The following is a 15,286-nucleotide window of genomic DNA, read 5'->3' on the forward strand; positions in this document are numbered from 1 at the left end:
TTCCCCTTAATCTATTACTTCTGTCTCTGTACCTACTTTTTTCATTTTGGAATCATCATAGGGACAGATATTTCAAAAGTGGTGTAAAGTAGAACTGGCTTAGTTGCCCATAGCAACCAATCAGATTCCATCTTTTATTTTTCAGAGCTCCTTTAGAAGATGTAAAGTGGAAACTGATTGGTTGCTGTGGGCAACTAAGCCCGTTTTCCTTTACACTATTTTTGATTTTCCACCATTATGTTTTGAGTTTTAACTATGGTCCTAGCAGGGCTGACCTGAGATTGTACTGTGACCTATGCAGTACTATCAATTGTCCCCCCCACACACTAAAGTTGGCCATGCATATTCAATAGCTGTTGGCCAAACAGTCCTTCGGCCAAAATCTAGCCGCTTCTGCTTATCTCCTGGGAAAACAAAATGATTAGGTGAATACATTAATTTCAAGTGAACCTTTTCTCTCCAGACATCATCTTGAGGGAGAGTCGGGAGCTCTTACCATACACATACTGTAGGTTGTCAGCCAAACCTACCAATCTTGGCAGAATCAGTCATCAATATACTAATATGTATATATAACAGTCCAATCAATAAATTAGGCAATGTAGCTTGACCCAGTGCAGCTGCGTTTTCAAAGATTTCGGCATCAAATACTCTCTCAGTAACAACAAGTGAGTCCCTGTAGGATCACATAGCTTGCACATTTCTAAGGCTGGCCCTGGGTTGTAGACACTGTTTTTATAATTTAATATGTATGTACTGTAAATCTGTCCAAAAGGCTGTATTACATGTGTATGTATCTGTGAATTGATACTAAGGAGCTTTGTATTATAGGATCTCCAGATTAAAAAGACAATTTAGCCTCCGTATGTACGGTATACTGTACATCTGCGGTACTCAACTCTGTCATAGGAGCAGAGCAACAAAATTGACTGAGTACCAGATCTTTACATTCTGGACACCAAAGGCACCCATTGGGTCTGTTGTATTTTTGTCATATTGTTTGTCTCTTTACCGGAAATAATATTGCAGAATGCCACACAATTTTTTTTTTCGGCCAGTTTTGCATTTATTGCAAAATCTTCAAGATAGCTGTGAACAGAGCCATTAAGGTATAAAAAAAAAAAAAAGACAAGCGATTTGAACAACGTTGATATTCAAATGATACCTATTTCCCATTATTGACATTGATATGCCTTTTTACATTAGTTATTACAGAGCCATATTATCGGTAACTATTTGAAGGCCATCTGTCAGCAGATTTGTACTTATGAAACCGCCTGACCTGTTACATGTGCGCTTGTCAGCTGAATGCATCTGTGTTGGTCACATGTTCATATGTGCCCGCAGGATGACAGGCCGAACTGGATGGACAAATGTCTTTTTTTGGCTATGTTACTATGTTACTATTGCTGGGAAAATCATGTTTTAATATATACAAATGAGCCTCTAGGCGCAACAGGCGCGTTACATTACTCCTAGAGGTTCTGCTCTCTCTGAAAATGCAGCATCTTCTCCACTTTAGGCTAGGTCTACACAACAACATTTACTGCGCGACAATAAGTCGCACGACAGGTCACAACTGCACTGCAACATTTGGCGCGCAACATTTTGTTGCACCAATGTCGCGCGACAATTTTTATAATGGCAGTCTATGGTGTCGCACTGCAACATGCGACATGCTGCGAATGCGACAGTCGCAGAAAAATCCATCTCGAATGTATTTTCTGCGACAGTCGCGTCGCAGTCGCAGCATGTTGCATGTTGCAGTGCGACACCATAGACTGCCATTATAAAAATTGTTGCGCGACATTGGTGCAACAACATGTCGCTCGACAAATGTCGTCGCGTAGACCTAGCCTTAATTGACAGGGCCTGGCAGTGTAAATGCTATCATGCCTGGCCCGGAATTCTGCAAAAGTCAAAGTGCAGAGGGCGCAGCAATAGCAGAGCCTCCAGGTATAACCGTAATGTCCCCGTTGCTCCTAGGGCCTCATTTGCATATATTAAAACTTAATTTTTCTCAGCAATGCGGGCACATATGGACATGGAACCAACACAGATGTCTTCAGCTGTCAAGTGCACATGTAACAGGTCAGGCAGTTTCATAGGTACAAATCTGCTGACAGATGGCCTTTAAACATGGATCCCCCAAATAATAACTGCATAGATAATCCTACAGCTGCAAATTAGGTGCCTGTCGGTCTTTTTTGCATTTTCGAATACTACGTATAAACACTGTATACACCATGGAGAAAACAGTACTTTCCCAGTTACAGTGGGAAAAAATGGCGCTATCACTCCTGATTCTCTTCTGACATATTTCATGTCACTTGGCCATGAGATCTGGCTGCAGTGTGTTATGTGTGGGATGTGCAACAAGCCAGCGAGCATACTAACAACGTGATATTCTTTCCAGGAGCTTATTAGCTGTCATACTGCAAGAAATGCTTGATTTCCTAGGGCTAGCTGGGTAATTTTCGGACAACATTGCCATTTGTTATTAATCCGTGAACCTGCATGTAACACTGTGGGGTCTCCCCCTAATTCTTCCCTGACCTGCGAGTGTGGTTAGAGATGCTCGTTGAGAACCCTGGTCTGAACGGAGAACTGTGTGTATCTAATAAATTCCTTTAGCACGGGATGAGCTCTGAATTTTCAATGAGGCTGCCTTGGCAGACGTGCTGCTTGATTTTAATAAAAATAGCTGCTTTCTGCAGTGGGAGATCAGGAAGCCAAATTTACAGCTGCCTTGCACTCCTTTAGGGCTCATTACAACCCCTGGGCAAATTAAGTGCATCGATTTGCGATTCTCTTGAAATAACCCCCTTCTCTCCCCTTTTTATTTGTTTCTTGGAGAAATTAATGTCATTCTTTTCAAAGCCCTCCTTCTCAAAGTAGTGTATTTTCTTTTCAGCCACAACACAAAGACCACGTCATGGCTGGATCCACGGCTAGCAAAGAAAGCTAAACCCCCAGAAGAGTGCAAGGAGAATGGTAAGTTTTCACAGTCCCTTTAACCTCTTCTGTGCCAGAGTTGCATAAACACGTTCAGTAGCCGCAGCGGAAAGACAGCATTTTTGGAGGAGAACCACTACACAGGAAGTAGTCATCCCCCCCCATTTGTGCTTTTTTTTTTCCTTCAAGCGCCTCCCTTTCCTTGTATTCACACTCAAGGTTTACAACAAACATAGTTTTATTTTGTCTGGGGGCACTGGTCTGCCAGCCCTCCCATACCCGCCTCTGCCAGGGACTTCATGTGGTAACACTAGGGCTCAGTTCTCTGAAGGAAGATGCAATGCAAGGAGAACCAAAAGGAACACGTCCAAGGATTATGATTATAATATCATGTACTCTTAAAGGTAAAGGCTTTGTGTTTCTTATGTCCTTGCTGCTAATTTTAATAGTTTTCAGGTTGTTTTATTACTTTTTTTTAAGGCAGCTTGAGTTCAATCGTGTGATGGCCTTTTATAATAGCTTGAAAGCTTCTCAAGTAAAGCAATGCTGCAAAGTGATTGCATTTGATGGACATTTCTACATTCACCTTGAACCTGTTACTACAGTACTATACACGTATTGGGTAACTGTCGTGATGATTAAGCGCGGGTTGCTTTTTCTTGTAGTATTGCCACTTTCTGCAGAGGCATGTGTAGAATAGTAGTCGCCATACAGCACCTGTAAGCTGCACACCTGTGTGCTATAATCACAGGGCCGCCACTGCAGTATTAACACAAATTACTTGCATCTCAAGTTAAAAATGTCAACTTAGGGGCTGTTTTCACAGTTGGCTACAGCTCAGCACATTTTCTTTGAGAACCCGTGTGCTCATTAAGGGAAGATACGGCTCTTCTTGGATGCAGAGGAGAACGTCTGACATGCCCATTTATCAATTAACCTTCAGATATTCAGCACTGAGAATAGCTTTGTGATGTTGAGTCGTGCAGATGGCCTTTATCATTTATTGTTTTTTTGTTTTGTACAGAATGACATTTTCTATATTTTTTTTTTTTTTAAGGTTGGACAGACTTTACATAAGCCAGGATGTAGCTAGAGATTCTGTATGTCTGCGCTCTGCATAGTGCAGTACACCATATATTACGTAAAAGGTGGCAGGATACGGAAAAGAATGTTGGTCGTAGACATGAGGCCTATGTCCCTATTGCGGTCTGCAAATTAAAGATGGGGTCCGTGTGCCATCTGCGTTTTTAATTTTTTTTTGCTGAATAATTGACTTTAGTGGGTCTGTGGTCCACATTTTCCGGACATATTCTGTCTTTTAGCAGTACAGATACACAGATGGTCCGCATGAATGGGTTTGCAAAGAATGGGGATACAACATGGACGATATCCATGTTTTGCTGATCTGCAGAAAACTTTTGTGGCCATGAGGACATTAGCAGATGTCCTTTTACTCACATGATGTACAGAATGATGATGCAATGACTACAATATACGTTACAGCTTGCTCTTTTAGATATGTAAGTGTGGCTAGGTGAAGAGGATACCACAAAAAAGGTGATGTTTCACAGGAGTTATTTTTGGCAATGAGTTCACGTTAAGCAATACAACCTTTGACAGCCAGGCAGACATTTGTACCGCTGCCATACACGGCACATCTTAATGGGGTCCATTTATAAATGAGGTGTGACAGGAAGACGCATACAAATAAAGCTGTGCCTAGCCATTAATTGATGAAGACATAGATCCATTCATAACTTTAATGCAGGTATTTATCCAGGAATAATGACTGTGTCTGTTCTTAGGCATCTGCATTGATATTCCATTTGCACTACGCTGCATCTGCTGGAGCAATAATTGCATTTAATTGCTAGCTAGATTGATTTATACCTGTAACCACTTTGAACAGCTTTACAAAAATTACTTTTTTAATTTACTGGTTTCAGGATGGATTCTGAAACATTAGCAACCCGTAGACCTACGTTTAGTATTGAACTTTCTTGCTAGTTTACCACAAGCTTAATTATCAGTTATCCTTGTTTTTGTGTATTTTTTTTTTTTTTTTTGCTTTTCAATTTGAAAAATAAATTTTTATCATCTTAAAGGCAACTTGTCACTATGCAAATGCAATGTAAGCCACGGGCAGCGTGTTAGACTCAGAGGAGATAAGCAGGTTGATATATAGTTTTATGGGAGAAGATTTAGTCATAATTCTAATGTATTCATTTAAATTCCTGCTCATTCTGGGCTTTAAAGTCAAGGAGGCGGTCCTATCAGTGATTGACAGCCTTCCTCTATGACTGTGTATACATATATAGCTGTCAATCACTGATAGGACCGCCCCCTGGACTTCAAAGCCAAGAATGAGTAGAGATATAAATGGAAAAATTACAAGTTATATTGAATCTTTTCCCATAAAACTATATATTAATCTGCCCAGCTCCTCCTGCGCTATAACATGGTGCCTGCAGCTTAGACACCATGTTCAATGTGACAGGTTCCATTTAAATAAACAGAGGAAAGCTCATCTTGCCTCAGAATGCTTGTCATCCAGTGAGTTTATCTACCACATGGTGCAAAGCATGGAATAATGACACATAGACTGGTGATTTTTATTCTCATCAGCTACTTGTCTCATCTCAGTTCATGATAAGTATCTCTAATTCTATGCCCCTCTTTTCAGGACCCTCTTATACCACTTTTTTAGATGTGGTGCAATAATAAGTCTTAGGTGTCATACACATTCCATAGCCTTTTGCATGGAGCCTGTATGGAGGCACATGGAGTCTCTGGTGCCCTGGACCACATAACCGTAGGAAATCCTTGTGCTACCCTTTACAGTTATATTCTTCCAGAGAAGAATACCGCTACAAAGGCTACCACAATTTCAAAATGAATGCATTTGAAGGTAGATGTATAGTGTTCCCCCTATGTCATGCCAAGCTTTACTCTAAGAATAGTGTATCTTTCATGGCATAGGCATAACATTTCAATAGTCAAAGTGCATATCTTTGATATTATGAGACCATGGAACATAATCTCTCTAAGCCTCTTACATGCCTTTTGGCACACTATACTCAATTTGAGACATTTTAGTCCAGTTACTAATGTAGGCATAGTTTCCCCGTACCTACTTTATCTACTAAAGAAAAACTTGAAAGGAGCCAGTTGCTGGAGGCCAGTGAAGTTTTTACACACTCAGCCAATGGACAAAGGGCACTATAGCTAGTAATTTCTGTGATAAGCATAACCATTTTAAACCTGGTACCAGTAACAAAGTAGGACACATATATACAGTACAGACCAAAATTTTGGACACACCTTATCATTCAAAGAGTTTTCTTGTGTGAAACAACTGAAAATATGTCATATTCTAGGTTCTTCAAAGTAGCCACCTTTTGCTTTGATTACTGCTTTGCACACTCTTGGCATTCTCTTGATGAGCTTCAAGAGGTAGTCACCTGAAATGGTTTTCAGTTCACAGGTGTGCCCTGTCAGGTTTAATAAGTGGGATTTCTTGCCTTATAAATGGGGTTGGGACCATCAGTTGTGTTGTGGAGAAGTCAGGTGGATACACAGCTGATAGTCCTACTGAATAGACTGTTAGAATTTGTATTATGGCAAGAAAAAAGCAGCTAAGTAAAGAAAAACGAGTGGCCATCATTACTTTAAGAAATGAAGGTCAGTCAGTCTGAAAAATTGGGAAAACTTTGAAAGTGTCCCCAAATGCAGTCACAAAAACCATCAAGCGCTACAAAGAAACTGGCTCACATGCGGACCGCCCCAGGAAAGGAAGACCAAGAGTCACCTCTGCTGCGGAGGATAAGTTCATGCGAGTCACTAACCTCAGGAAATCGCAGGTTATCAGCAGCTCAGATTAGAGACCAGGTCAATGCCACACAGAGTTCTAGCAGCAGACACATCTCTAGTCAACTGTTAAGAGGAGACTGTGTGAATCAGGCCTTCATGGTAGAATATCTGCTAGGAAACCACTGCTAAGGACAGGCAACAAGCAGAAGAGACTTGTTTGGGCTAAAGAACACAAGGAATGGACATTATACCAGTGGAAATCTGTGCTTTGGTCTGATGAGTCCAAATTTGAGATCTTTGGTTCCAACCACCGTGTCTTTGTGCGATGCAGAAAAGGTGAACGGATGGACTCTGGGGATTTATTCAAAATTGAAGGCATACTGAACCAGCATGGCTACCACAGCATCTTGCAGCGGCATGCTATTCCATCCGGTTTGCGTTTAGTTGGACCATCATTTATTTTTCAACAGGACAATGACCCCAAACACACCTCCAGGCTGTGTAAGGGCTATTTGACCATGAAGGAGACTGATGGAGTGCTGCGCCAGATGACCTGGCCTCCACAGTCACCGGACCTGAACCCAATCGAGATGGTTTGGGGTGAGCTGGACCGCAGAGTGAAGGCAAAAGGGCCAACAAGTGCTAAGCATCTCTGGGAACTCCTTCAAGACTGTTGGAAGGCCATTTCAGGTGACTACCTCTTGAAGCTCATCAAGAGAATGCCAAGAGTGTGCAAAGCAGTAATCAAAGCAAAAGGTGGCTACTTTGAAGAACATTGAATATGACATATTTTCAGTTGTTTCACACTTTTTTGTTATGTATATAATTCCACATATGTTAATTCATAGTTTTGATGCCTTTAGTGTGAATCTACAATTTTGATAGTCATGAAAATAAAGAAAACTCTTTGAATGAGAAGGTGTGTCCAAACTTTTGGTCTGTACTGTATGTTGTCATGGGTCAACTTGTTTGCCATTCTCTCTGAACCTCATCTGGTTCTTGAGCCTCTGTTTGTTGACCAACAGGCCTTAAAAATGTTTGTCCCTCAGAGTTAATTCAGAAGAATGATTTTTACATCCAGGTGATATCTGTTGTACACATGGACTGAACTGAACACTGATCCATTAATGGTCCAATTCACATGTGCAAGGACCGATAATCCATCACAAAATGTACAGCCCAGCTCCAATTTTCCCACAAGACTTAGCCATTCAAATGAATTGGACCAAGAGAATAATGGACTGCACACGGATGCTATCCTTGTGTAATTCACTTAAAACGTATCTGTGTTTACATGGATGAGTAAAAAAATAAAATTGTTAATGTACCTTAAAGGTTGTCCACTTCTTTCATATTGATGGCTTATCCTTAGGATAGGCAAAGAATCTCTGATCGGTGGAGGTCGGACACCCCGCACTCCTGCGATCAGTTGTTTGGGAATACTAACAGTGCCAGAACTACACAACACCATCCATTTTGTAGTGGACAGAGCTGGTAACTGTAGTCCTGCTCCTTCTCACTTCACTGGAAGCAATGCTGCAGTAACCAGCTTTGTCCACTACACAATGGACAGATCAGAGTGGCTACAACTTGGAACAGCTGATTGGCAGGGGTGCAAGGTGTTGGACTCTCATTGATCAGATACTGATGGCCTGTCCTGAGGATAGGCCTCAGTATAATTTCTCATGCACACGACCGTATGTATTTTGCAGTCCGCAAAAATGGATCTGTAAAAAATACGGATGTCGTCCGTGTGCATTCCGTATTTTGCGTAACGGAACAGCTGGCCACTAATAAAACAGTACTATCCTTATCTGTAATGCGGACAATAATAGGACATGTTCTATTTTTTTGCAGAAAGGAAATACAGAAATACGGAAACAGAATGCACATGGAGTACCTTCCGTTTTTTTGCTGACCCATTGAAATGAATGGTTCTGTATACGGTCCACAAAAAAACCTCAACGGACACAGAATAAAAATATGTTTGTGTGCATGAGGCCTAAAAGTACTGGGCAACCCTTTTAAGCATGTAGGATACGGTATATCTAGTTTGTCATCCTGGGCTCTGATTACCCATCTAGGTAATCGCATGCTTTGCAGTGTTTTTATTGCTCTGAATGTACTTTTTTTCTTAATTTTTTCCTTTAGCTTTTCTTTTTTATTACAAACAAAAAGCAACCTCCAGCACTGACAGTGCTTCACACCCATGCGTGGAATTGATGTCTACATATACTTGATATATTGCTTATTGTACAAGGTTTGTGGCTGGAATGAGGCATTGCATGAACAGAAGGTTATATTTGTAATCTCAAATGTGGCAAATGTGTTTATTATCATGCTGTCTGAGGTGCTTCTCAGCTGTCTTCATCAAAATATTTTCCTCTTTATTTTGACACTGCCAATTTATTCTGAATGGAGAACAGGATGTTTCCGAAAGACAATGTTCTAATAGAACTTTTTTCTGTGCTGCGTGCAAGAAAACACATAAATGTATTCAGCATCGCTAAATGAGCACTTGTAGGTCAAAATCCTTTCTAGCATATATGCTAAATTCTATTACTGTCATGGTCAGGGTTACAAGCTAGATGAATTTTATTGTTGAATTGTAATGATGACATTTGCTCATTGCCCAAAAAGAAATGTGAAGGAGTTGTTGGAATCTAATGAAAGGTTTTATGCATAATGATGATACATGTAAATTATTGCAATATTAGTGGGAAAAGATATGTTTATTTGGGAAAACTCTACAGTAGACAGGAGACTCCAGTGCACTGTTGGTTCACCTCTAGCCTGGATACAATTGGAGATATGGTTAGGCATGGAGGTCTAGATGGTAGGCAGTTCTTCGTGCTTCTGTCCGTCCAATGATGTGCCCTCTCTTAAACTCTGTCAACTGGGCAAAGAATATTTGAGTACCTTGTTGTGTAGCAGAGAACAATCTCTCACCAAGAGGTACTCTACCCAAAAGTGGCCTTTGAGAACCTTTTTATATGTCATTAGTGGAGCACTGTTACGCCCTTTTGTAGCAATGCCCAGTGTCTAATCAGATCATACTGGTAACCATTTTCATAGTCTGAGACATGCAGTAACTGCAAGCAGAGATTTGTGGCAATCCAATACTTCTATCATTGTGAAATTATTATTATAATTTTTTTGTCAATGAGTGTATTTAGAGTAGGAAACTTCACCAAATAATTTGGCTTTTTCCAACTTCAGATGTGGAATGTTCCTAAGCAAGATAGATTATTAAACATTAAGGAAGTTTTTTCTTGGTAGTGCCCATAGGACAGTGCCTGCAAAGGTTATGGGGTTTGTTTGTGTTTTCTTACACTAAGGGTCCATTCCCACATCCGTAGAATGGGTCCGCATCCGTTCCGCAATTCTGCGGAACAGGTGCCTACCCATTCATTCTCAATGGGGACGGAAAGGATGCACATTGAGCTGTCCGCATCCCCATTTCCGATCTGTGGCTCTGTACTTCTGGTTTGCGCCTCCCGAAAAAATAGAACATGTCCTACTCTATAGGGGTGCCGGCCCGGTGTATTGAGGATCCGCAATACACTACGGACATGTGAATGGACCCGTAATGCAGATGCATTTGGGTACCTCCAAATGTACAGATACACTGCCAATTTGCCACAGCGGATATGTGTGCTGTAATTCTGTATCAGTTTATAGTTGCAGCAAAATGGACAATATTCTAAGAAATATCATCCACATACTACAAAAAAATCTTTTGAGTTAAGTGACCTTTGGTGCAGCATGTCAATTTATGCTGCGGATATCCATCACTGATCTTACCCTTTGCAATGCATAGGATAAAATCTGCAGCAAAATATGCAGCGGAAATTCTGAAGTGTAAAATGGAAAGCAGAGGCATACTGGGGTGTGAGTCAGAGGCAACTAAAGCATTTGTCTGGGACCAACAAGCCACTTTCCTTGGTCTGGGTACTTAGAAATAGGACTAGGGCAGCAAACTTAAGCTTTTCCCCAGGTGATAGAAATCTGAGTTATGGTTCTGCTAAAAGAAACCCCCTTTGATCATCACTGACTTTTTTTTATTGGTCTGCAATGAGGGTCATTTGTGCTCATCAGTCGCAGGTGTAACTCATTTACTAAATGTTCTAAGGCTACTTTCACATTAGCGTTTTCAATTTCGCTATTGAGAGCCATCAAGAAAACACTTCCGTTTTGTCTCCATTCATTGCCAATGGGGACAAAACTGAACGAAACGGAATGCACCAAAAGGCATTCCATTCCGTTTGGATGCATCCCCATCGTCCGCGATGTGGTGCGGAGCAAGACGAATCCATCCTGACACACAATGTAAGTGAATGGGGACGGATCAGTTTTCTCTGACACAATAGAAAACGGATCCGTCCCCCACTGACTTTCAATAGTGTTCAAGACAGATCCGTCATGGCTATATAAGACCTAATACAACCGGATCCGTTCATGATGGATGCATGCAGTTGGATTATTGTAACAAAAGTGTTTTTGCAGATTCATGATGGATCCGCAAAAAACGCTAATGTGAAAGTGGCATAACACTTATTTTTTTGTCCTAGGATCCCTTCACATGCAGCAGATTTTGTTGCAGACAATTCTGCGGCTGAAAATCAGCAGTGATGAGCGGCAGGGGCAATATTTGGATTTGTATTATTTCGCGAGTATTTGAGAAAATATTCATCATATAGTCGCAAATTCGAGAAGTCATTATTTTCTTGATTGCGAAAATTGGAAAATGTGCAATAAAAATTCACGATACGAAAATTTGCAATCAACACTACTCCTAAAGTCAAAAATATAGCAGCCTTCTCATTGGCCCACAAGCAAGAAGCAATAAGGGATCATGGGTACTGATGAAAAAAAATCTAGAATATTCGCGATTACGAAAATATAGCACTATATTCTAGATATTCGCGAATTCTCGAAGTGCCAATATTCGCGCTAAAAATTTGCAATTAGAATATTCGCGATCAACACTAAAAATCTGTTCCATTCATCTGAATGGAGCTGTTTTGACGGGAAGCACATGGATTTTTACAAACCCCATTTAGGTGAATCAAACTGATTTTCAGTCGCAGAATTTTCTGTAGCAAAATCTGCCGCTTGTCATGGCATCTTTAGCACTGGGCATTATTCTGTGGTAATGGCTATATTCTCCAGCGTACATATGCAGTGTTGAGCAATGAATCCACCACTACTCTGCTTTCCAGACTGAGATATCAGATAACCCTGAGTACGTTTACAAGATGCATTACAGCCCGTAATACAAAGCACAGTGGTTCCTCAAGTAAAGCTAGCCATACACTAGATTTGTATCATCCAAACCCACCAATTTTGAAAAGTACAGATGACTAATGTGTATGGTGGCCTCCCGAATCTCTCCAGATGGCTGATGTTGGGGGAGATGAGGATGGGACACATTGGAATTCAACAGGCCAATATTTTTGTCCTCAGGAGACTCAGGGAGACTCTGATGGCAGCTTTCCACCTCTCACAATTCACTATGTAGGCATTCTCTGTTCAGTGTAGTACTACGGTATATGTTCTCAACTGCTCTTCATATTTACCTGGTTGAGCTGCTTCTTTGGACACCAGTTGTATAGAGAAAACCACGCACTCTCTATATGAAGTATGCGAAGTGGATTTTTTTATTGTAGTACACTCCAAAAAGTCTGCAGAATAGTGCAAAAAAATAAGATTAAAGAGAGATTGGAGGTAGATATACAGTTGATTGCCTGAAACCGCAGGCAGGTATTGTCTGGTGACAGACATATATACATATATATTTTTATAGCTCTGAATTCTTAGTTTTGCCGTTAATTAAAAGGGTTTTCCGAGACTTTAATACTGATGACCTATCTTCAGGATAGGTCATCAGTATCTGATCGGTGGGGGTCTGACCTGGGACCCCCCCACCGATTAGCTGTTATAGAAGGCAGTGGCACTCGCAGTAGCGCCACTCCCTTCTCTCAGCTTTTCCTGTTCAATGTTCATCAATCCTGTGGCCTAGGCGCAGCTCAGCCCCATAGAAGTGAACGGGGCTGAGCTGTGAAACCAAGCACATCTGCTATACAATGTACAGCGCTGTGCTTGGTGAGCTGAGAGAAGACTGCAGCGCTCACAGGTGTCCCCTCAAATTGTTGATTAGTGGGAGTCCCAGATGTCAGACCCCCATAGATCAGATACTGTTGACCTGTCCAGAGGATAGGTCATCAGTATTTAAGTCTTGGAAAAACCTTTTAAATCCTTTCTGCTATGCAGAACACTAGTGTCTAATTAGTCTTCTCAACTTTTCATCTACATCGCTGTGTGGCAGCACCCTTTCCACATGTTTATGACTTGTATGGCCCTCAGCCTGACTCTTTTGCAGATGGGGGTTCTCTTTTTTTTTAAGATGGCTAAACCATCCAGAATAAATACATCCCACAGATAATCCCTATGAGAGAAGAAATGAATGCACTTATAAAATCTCTTAATGGGACTGTCAAATATTTTAATGTTGATGGCTTGTCCTCCTGCAGTAAGTGCGCCTGGAATGAGATTTATGGCAGCTGGTGTAGATTTCAGTAATCATTTACTCCATAAAATTGGTGAAACCTACGTCATGCCACCTTTTTGGAAAGTGGCAAGGATCGAGTTTAAAATGTTGCAAACCCAAGTTTTGCAGGTTTTTTTAATGCTAGTTTTCTGGCATAGGGGCATGATAAATGGCCCACATTATTCTTACTGATGATACTGAGGAAGACAGGTGAAAAATTATTTAAAACCTTTAGAACATTTATATGGGGGCAACGCATTGGGTAGATATGTTGGTCTCTTTAAAATACTACAGTGGTGATAGGGATGAAAAGCAAATATTGTCATAGTCTCTAATACTAGGTCATTTTCCAGAAGGTAAAATATTGTTGCCTAACAGTTCTGTTTTTGTGTACCCAGTTTGTTGACCCAATAAAAAGATTTTTATAAAATCATGGTGGGTTTTGAAGTTACAATGATTTTTATTGAAACGTCACTCTTGAGATTGCTCAGCTTTATTGTTACTGATTTTACAACTGACTTATTACATCTAATGGATTTTGTCCAATTCAGCCTACTTTAACCTCTTAATGACCACCCACTGTGTTCTGTCATCACTGTTTTAGAGGGAACTGACTGCTTCTGTGATCCCTTCTGCTCTACGAATTAACTGCAAATAATAGCTCCGGTTCTTAACTTGCAAATTATATCTAATTTATTGAGCAAATTCCCAGTGCTTCATGCAACACTAGAATTGTTTTTAAAAAATAATGTATAATTTGCAAGTCACTTCCTGGAGTGCAGAGTCTTTATGTCATTGCATCAATTCGTCTGGGACTCATCTCTTGCACCTTATGATGATGGTACGCCATTGAACTTATTTTGAGGTCCGGTTATTAGAACAGCCTTTGGTCTACAGCCAGGATTGGAGGTAGCTCAAAGCCCAACTGTTAACCCTTTGATTGCCGCAGACTGTGACCACTGCATCATCGAAGAGGATTTCCCGCTCTGATTGGGTCCCAGTGATCTAATCGGAGGCTGGGTAAGCCCTCGGGACCTTGAAAGAACCCCAGGACTGTAAATTCTGTAATCCTGCTGTTAGGGCACACTAGTGTTTTCCTAACCACGGACTATGCCATAGCGACATATGGCATAATGTATTACCATACAGGATTATGGTAATATAATATAAGCATAAAATAATTTTAATTCCTTGAAGGGAATTTTCAAACAATGTAATTTGAAACATTTTCAATTAAAATAGTAGATATCCATGTGACTGAAATAACCTGAACAACTCATTTAACAGGTAATTCAGTGCAAAATAAGTATAGTGTAAACAATAAAGTAAAAATAGCAATGTCAACAAAAGTTGTTTTTTATTTTTCCTGTTTGCAACGCAAAAAAATGTATATATATTACAAGTTATACATATATATATATAGTTATACATCTACAACAGCACCAAAAGTAAGCATTTTCTCCCATGTAAAATTGGGTCTCATGCAGCAATGTCAATGAAAAAATAAAGTTATAGCTGCATAAACTGTGAGAGGTAAAAAAATAAAAGAATTACTGTTTAGGGGTTAGTAGTGCAGAAATTGTGTACATTAATTGTTTTGTAGTCATTGATGACTTTCACTTTAGCATTTATAAATTGCTGAGCTTATACGATTATCGATGCCAGTTTATTGGTGTTGATGTACCATTTCTGTATGATGTTTTCCCCACTAACTAATGCCATTTTCACATAAATGTGGTCAGTCCGAGAAACATACTCTGGGTCATGGCCACATTTCCTGGACCAAACACTGCTCCTCTGACCATAACTTACAGCATCACAATCACTTTAAGTACTGTGAGTTCCTGCCTGACTGTAGGTCTAGTGTACTGTACTCACATACTGCCTTGACTACAGTACAGTAGACACAGGGTTTGGCAGGAACTCACAACATCAGAAATCATTATGATGTTGGTTCAGTAAGAATAGCAG

At 40.4% G+C, this 15,286-nt stretch overlaps 1 protein-coding gene across 5 annotated transcripts in view; it reads left to right on the forward strand.

Moving 5' to 3' along the window:
• The window catches only part of MAGI2 (membrane associated guanylate kinase, WW and PDZ domain containing 2), a 974,764-nt gene that overhangs the window by 665,362 nt on the left and 294,116 nt on the right, over positions 1-15,286 (forward strand). For all 5 annotated transcript variants that reach the window (XM_044280134.1, XM_044280136.1, XM_044280135.1 and 2 more), the window contains one exon: positions 2,915-2,994. In XM_044280134.1, coding sequence (XP_044136069.1) covers positions 2,915-2,994 — 80 coding nt within the window. The remainder of the gene's footprint in view (positions 1-2,914; positions 2,995-15,286) is intronic.

The sequence above is a fragment of the Bufo gargarizans genome, chromosome 2 (assembly GCF_014858855.1).
Source record: "Bufo gargarizans isolate SCDJY-AF-19 chromosome 2, ASM1485885v1, whole genome shotgun sequence".
NCBI lineage: Eukaryota > Metazoa > Chordata > Amphibia > Anura > Bufonidae > Bufo > Bufo gargarizans.